The 7,274-nt window shown below is 32.9% G+C and overlaps 1 protein-coding gene across 1 annotated transcript; it reads right to left on the reverse strand.

Annotated features, from left to right (window-relative positions):
- Positions 1–387: 387 nt before the first annotated feature.
- LOC139525932 (metalloproteinase inhibitor 3-like) lies at positions 388–6,970 on the reverse strand. The gene is made up of 5 exons (XM_071321134.1): positions 6,797–6,970; positions 5,908–6,020; positions 4,696–4,798; positions 3,648–3,787; positions 388–610 (listed from the first exon to the last, which is right to left on the reverse strand). Exons 1-5 carry the CDS (start codon positions 6,918–6,920, stop codon positions 410–412), a joined length of 681 nt encoding a protein of 226 aa, XP_071177235.1. The 5' UTR covers positions 6,921–6,970; the 3' UTR covers positions 388–409.
- Between the last annotated feature and the right edge of the window lie 304 nt (positions 6,971–7,274).

The following is a 7,274-nucleotide window of genomic DNA, read 5'->3' on the forward strand; positions in this document are numbered from 1 at the left end:
ACCAAATAAAAAAACAACAGCAGAGGGTCACCAACAGGTCTTCAATGTAGGGAGAAATTCCCGCACCCGGAGGCGTCCTTCAGCTGGCCCCTAAACAAATTTATAAGTGTCTTATTTGTATTATTTTTCTTATTAGGATAATTTAACTCTGATCATTGTTTCTCTTTAATCTATTCACATCACAATAAACTCAAAAATATCTACTTGGATGTTTTTTTTAGATAATTGTGTCTTGTTGAAGACTAGATTGTCTTATATATGTGCTGCTATTGCGTTCAACGGTACCCTGTATTTATAATTTCCAAGGTGGTCCTTCGAAAAAAAAAAGCGGTAAACAGATATGTTTAATTAGCTACAAATATAACGATTTATTTAACAAACTGAAACTATGTATTAATTGATTTTATTTCTAACGGCGCATGACTGGTCGTGGACGAAATGGTGGTGTTGTTGGAATTATTGGCTTTACTGTTATTGTTGGACATTTCTCACTATTATACCATTTACAGACTCCTTTCTCCTTACGGCATAATGCTGAACCAGACAAACATTCAAGGGCGCCATAGTTATCATGTGAGAGGTGGCATCCCCTGGAACTATCGCTTATGTCCTGGAAAAAAATATCAAGATATAGTTTAAAATTGTATTTTGACATCAGGTTATTATAAGTTATTCCGATACAACCTTTGAGAGCTTCAATTCTTGAAACTTTTTTGTAATCACATACTTGCTATCATGAAAATAATAGGATGAACAAAAGCACATCTTTAAAAAAAAAAGTAAAATAAAAAGCAGCGTATAAATACAATAAGATAAATTGCAATTAAGACAACAAAATAAACATAATTGTTTGACATTATAAAACACAATTTTTTATTTTATTTATTTATGATATGTGATTACAATTTATTGTTTTTTATTTACGGTAATAGTAATCACAGTGTAGATACTATTCTGTACGCTATCCGGAAGTTGCGATTTTCGAAGCGATGATTTCCAACTGGCTAACAGGACGGTTTTGCCTACGGTAACTTTTCTCATCATTTGTTTACTCCTATATCTACAAAGTACTCTGAACATCTTCTAGGTATATATAGCATCATAAATATGAGTAACTGTAACAAGAATATAAAATATACGTGTGCATCACATCAACTTGTGAAATTGATGGACAATTTTGCTCTCGTAGTACAAAGCAAATAATCTTTTATTGCAAATATTTGTATCAGTTTACAGTTAAATATATACTGTTTCAATATTCTTTTCGTATTTAAGTAGAATATTTGTATTTCCCATAACAAATATGTTTTCCTTGAGGATCCCAAAATAAATTACTGTACGATCAGTCTAGAACTGACTGTATTCTAGAAGCGATTTCAGATTTTTTCACTGTATGACCAGTCGTGATTTTGAAGAAAAAACAACAGCAATTTGAAGGTATATACGTGTATATGTGATATTATGAACTATCCAGGGAACTATAACATGTAATTACTTTCATCAGACAATACAAATATATTTCTGATGAATTTTGTAGACAACAAAATAATTGTATTTTTGTTCAATCAGTCTAATTTAAAATCAAATGCCTAAAAAGTAATGCATGATTCGCTTGTGGACTTTGTAATAGTGTATTGTTACAGTTAACTGTTTAGCTATTACATGTTTAAAGATTATTTACACCGTCAGCCGTTGACCAATTGATGATAACATAAATCAAGCTTGTCTCTTTTAAAATAACAAAAAATGGATAAAGACAGCTTTGCGCAGGGGGATAATTCATGTGATATAATTTTGGTAAGTTTACAGAAATAGAAGGTCCATAATGCATTAGTCGAGTAAAAATGGAGCAATTTCAGAAAACTTAAATGATTGGTTTAGGAGGTGTTGGAAATACCTGATGGGTGCCCCCATATAATGCAATGTTCAAGTCCGTATCTTATATAAAATAACCCCATAAAAGGTTTTTACTAAAATTCGAAATAAACGGTGCACAATACAGTCATTATCATTGATGATAAGGAAACCGAATAAGATTAATTTATAGTTATATCAGTGACGGATTCAAAAACAGGGGATCCTGCAGTTTGAAAGCCTTTTTTAACTATCAATGCATTTGTATGGGAACATATATTTGGAATCCCCTTTTCTCCTGGATTGGACCCCCTCTCCATTTAAAAATGGCCGGAACCCCCATTGTATATTAACTGGTTTATGAGAAGATGCGCTTACAAAACCGGCGAAACATATTGTACTGGTCCAACGGACGAACGGAAAGACGGACTTCTTTATCACTATAATCCCTTGCTTGACAAAGTGGTGTACAATTGAGTGTCAAAGAGACAGCTCTACATCTTAAACAAAGTGAAGAAACTGTGACATATACAGTACGGCCTCGAATGTGTGTAAATACATGCATTTTTATATAACAACTAAATCTGTGTTTTTGTACAATTTTAAGAATAACGGAGGACATTTCTGAAACTTATATACTAGTATACATCCAACCTTCTTCTTATGTTAGCAACATTTAAACATCCTTATACTTAATGTAGTAAGTCGAGTACACCCTACCAAGCTAAAACATGTTTCATAAGTTTTCAGGGTGTGACTGTATTGAAATATATTTGTGTTATTTAGAAAAATGCCACCTTCTAATGTATCGTAAATAACTTTGAAATCACCACTAGAATACAGTGACATAAAGACTGATCATACAGTTTTAAAATATACAAGCGAGACTGATCGTACAGTGAGAAATTCAAACAAGTGTAATTTTCTTATTTCTGGATTCAAAGATCCGGTTGAAACTTTTACCACCACTTGAAATATACTTCATTTAGTTAATTAAGTCAGGTTTTTACGTTAATTTGTACACTAAGATGGTAAAAAGATTGTTTTTAGGTTCGCCGACTGATTTTTCTTAGTGATGCAATTGAAAATCTCTTGATGAAGGCAAAGATACGAATAATGAATGTGCGGAATTTAATTCTAAACCATTTGAGAATATCGATGTCGGCTGAATTAATCATTAAGCAATGTACAGATGATCAACTTACCGTTTAATTCAGTATACCCATCAAATTTAAAATGTGATCCAAGAAGTTCTCGCTTCGAAAATCGCGACTTCCTGATAGCGTACAGAATAGTATCTACACTGTGGTAATTATGTGTGAGCATGGTAAGCAGAAATGTGGTAAATAAAGGCAACAGTAGTATACCGCTGTTCAAACTCATAAATCCATGGACAAAAAACAAAATCGGGGTAACAAACTAAAACTAAGGGAAACGCATAAATATAAGAGGAGAACAACGACACAACACTACAATGTAACACACACAGAAACGGACCAAGCATCAGACAAAATCCCACGAGAATAACAAATATAACATCAAAACCAAATACATGAATTGGGGATAGACAAGTACCGTGACACGTCTTATCGCAATGTCAATGTACACTCAAAAATAAGAGAAAACAAACGACGCAACGTTAAATTGTAACACACATAGAAACGAACTATAATATAACAATGACCATATTCCTGACTTGGTACAGGACATTTTTAAAGAAATCATAATGTTTAACATAGGTAATTAGGTGTGTTTCACAGTAACGCGTTCTCAACCGACAGGCTACAACTTACATCACATCCATTTTTGCAGTTTTTCAAGTATGAATATGGACCTTTGGTAAATAGGTAAAACGTTTCCTCAAATGACAAACTACTTGCTTTCCTCACAAAGTCACATGATCTTATCATCTTTTTCCTTCCATCTCTATGACCTATAATACAAAACAGAAAGTAGTCTTATTTTTAAAGATTAATAATAATGAGTGCAAAAAATAAAGGCAGAAATGAAGGACATCCATACCTTTATTTACTAGTTTTGACTATGAAAATGTAATGAATGTAAATAAATTCACCACGCGGTCTATCTGTAATTACTATACTATATTATCATATATTCAATGCCAGTAAAGTTATATCTGCAAATGCATGAAAAAGTTACAGTGGTGGATCCAGAAATTTTCATAAGTGGGGGCCCACTTACTGCCTAAGAGGGGCCCGCTCCAGTCACGCTTAAGTGATTCCCTATATAAGCAACCAATTTTTTTCCTTAAAAGAGGGGCCCGGGCCCCCTGCCACCCCCTCTAAATCCGCCGCTGAGTTACAACACAGTAGAAAAAACATCATAAAACATATACAACGTTTTTGCCCTTCACACATTAACACATATCCATTAAAAGTCAAAACGGAGATGTGGTCGTACTACGAAATTTATTAGATACTGCCCTCTGTATGCACGATGGTACTTTTCGTGTCTAGATTTCATTCAAGAATATAATTTCGTGTTACGGGGGGAAAGGCAGTATAACCTTCATCACGACACACATAGTTTTGGTGGGGGTTCATGTTGCTCAGTTTTTAGTTTGCTATGGTGTGGTTTGTGTACAATAATACTATTGTTCATTTGTTGATTTTTTTAGCTTTTTGTTTAAGCCATGGCGTTTACACTTTATTTTCGACTTATGAGATTGAATGTCCCTTATGCTTCGTTTGCTATTCTTTATTCTTTATTCTTTTCGTAACATGGAAGTCCAATACGTTGTTAGTTAATCCAAGTGATCTTTGTGGTCGACAAAAGATAGATAAAACTCGATGATGATTTTTTTATTTTATCTATACTTACCCATAATAACATACTGTTCGCCGACTTGAAGAGTCATTCCACACAGAGCACCACTCCCTGGTGACTGGACAACGACTTCTCGATCAACACGGGTACGAAGGCCCTATTTTGGAACAAACATACAGAATAATTGTTAATCTGTTTTAACTTATAACAACACAACGATTAGATTTCAAATACAAGTATATTTACCTTCGACTTTCAACAGAAAAGTACTTTTGTTAAACACAAAATGTCTACTTTTCCCCAGACAAAGAGGCGGTAAATCGTATATTATTTCTTCATGATAAATATGGTGTTGTTCCTTCGGACAAAGCTTCAAATACTAATCATTGTATTTGTATGTAATGCGAGTGTCTTGTAAACGAATTAGGAATAAGTGATCACCTAGGTAATACCACATACGAAAACATATCATTTGACAAGGATGATATTTTTAAGTCATAAGTCCTTTATGGCTTCAATGAAAATAAATTGACCAACACATAGGAGGATTTGTATTGTTTTTCGTGGCTACATGAGCTTAAAAAAACTCATACGAAACGATGTTACATTGTCGGAGCTTCTGGATGTTCGACTACAACATTGTTCATTAGAATGGCAAACATTCTAATCGCAGTGAAAGACGGTCTTTATAAATATTGTAAAATCTTTTACTCGCATAGTAAATTTGGATTTAAAAAAAAAAACTTCTGGATAATTTTTAATCTCGATCTTTTTCTGAAATCAGTTCTACACATGCATCGACACTTTTGATTTTTCAAATATGTACACGTCCCCTTGAGAAAATGACAAATCGAATAATAAAACTGGCAGCATACGCTATAAATGAATAACTTTGTGAAACCATTTGGCATAAGTTGTTAATAATGAGCAAGAAGATACACGATATTACACAGAGGAACAAGTGATCAGTTGTCTGGAGTATCTTATTGACAATATTTTTGTTGAATTTTAAAGTAGACTTTTCAACAAATTGTCGGCATTCCGATGGTAGTGGAAGTGCACCTGTCCTTGTCGACCTCTTTTTTTTCATACGATTTTTCTTTGACGTGAAATTTTCAAAATTTACATTCATAAACGTTCTGATTACCTATATCAAATTATTGATATATTTTTTTATTAGATTTTTAACTTTTGTTTACCTCGTACTACTCACTTCTCGTACATAAATTGTCTCTTTAGTTGTTATTTCCAAAAATATATGTTTACCTTCATTGTATGCAAAACTTGCATTGTATATTTCCTCACTGTTTGATCATCATAAAAAAATTCATGAGGTGGGCCTTTCTTGACTTGTTCCTTCAACACCTTTCCATAAAACACTACAATAATGTATTCGTGTGTGATTGGTTTTGTTTATACTAGAATTGAATGGATCAATGCAGATTTTTTGCGCGTTTGAATTGTATTGTATGCTAATTATGTCTGTTTAATGACTATAAAGTAAATGTTCATTGTTGAAGATGTTTGCGGTGTGATTTACGTCATTTTAACTCTGCGGCATACTGTCATATTGCCAATCTCCTAATGTTCATCATAATAGACCAACATGACCAAAGCGAACAAACATCTACATTATCCAGTCTCTGATTGAAATTGTGTATTGTTAAATGCTAGATATGTATATTTTAATTTCTTATTTTGAAAAATTATTCTATACGTTCACGATTTTGCTATTTTCATAGTTACTGCGGCAAAAGGGTTTGACCGCACATTTACAGGTGGTGGGTTTTTTTTATTGGCCATTAGCTTTGAGAAATTTTGCGAAAAAACATAGGTTAGAATAATAATTATAACTATTAAACAACGAAACAGCAATATTTCATCCGACATCGTCGATCGGGTGACATAGTAAGAATTAAAGAAACGTAGAATAGCAATATGTCACCCCAACTCCGTTGATGGTGCTACATGTATAATAACCATAATTTCTACAAAGGATGTGTAATAACGTTTCAAGGCTAATGTCCTTCATTAAAACTTATATAAAAATCTTATAAAGACATTTGCTTGTGGTAAATTGACATTAAGTGTTATACATTTATTTGAAGACAATGTAACATCAATAAAATGTATTTTATTATGAACTGTAACTCACCGAAATCAGCAGAACAAAACTGACTCTGTGGATGTTGCGGGAAGCATGAACATCCATGTACACCGTTTGCCGTCCATGTTATAACAAGCAGGACTGTATTTACCAATAACATTAAACGGTTCATCCTACCCTGTTGTTTCACCACCCTCAAGTATGTACTGACACCATGAAATTGTTCATTTTTATATCAATGAAATAATTGTTTTGTACAGGATTATGGGATTATATTGACAATATTGACTGGTCTCTCCCAGATATGATGTATACGTACAATGGTTGAACTTTGTACATTATGATATGTAGGAAAAAACAAATAAGATGTAATAAATCTTAGATTTTAATTTATTTTTAACAAAAAGGCAGATGTTGTATATGTTCATGACAGTTAATCTTGTTTAAGCTGTTTATATTTACCAAACATATTTCAAAACTAAAGGCTAAAGAATCAATATCATTCAATTTAACAATATACGGTCAA

This window comes from Mytilus edulis, chromosome 6 (assembly GCF_963676685.1).
Source record: "Mytilus edulis chromosome 6, xbMytEdul2.2, whole genome shotgun sequence".
Taxonomy (NCBI): domain Eukaryota; kingdom Metazoa; phylum Mollusca; class Bivalvia; order Mytilida; family Mytilidae; genus Mytilus; species Mytilus edulis.

Excerpts from the sequence above, each read along its gene's own strand:
- LOC139525932 (XM_071321134.1), bottom strand. The coding sequence starts at position 6,920 with ATGAACCGTTTAATGTTATTGGTAAATACAGTCCTGCTTGTTATAACA. Across the intron at positions 6,021-6,796 it reads GTTTTGTTCTGCTGATTTCG|TGTTTTATGGAAAGGTGTTG; the intron begins GTGAGTTACAGT and ends ACATTATTGTAG. Across the intron at positions 4,799-5,907 it reads AAGTTTTGCATACAATGAAG|GGCCTTCGTACCCGTGTTGA; the intron begins GTAAACATATAT and ends GTTCCAAAATAG.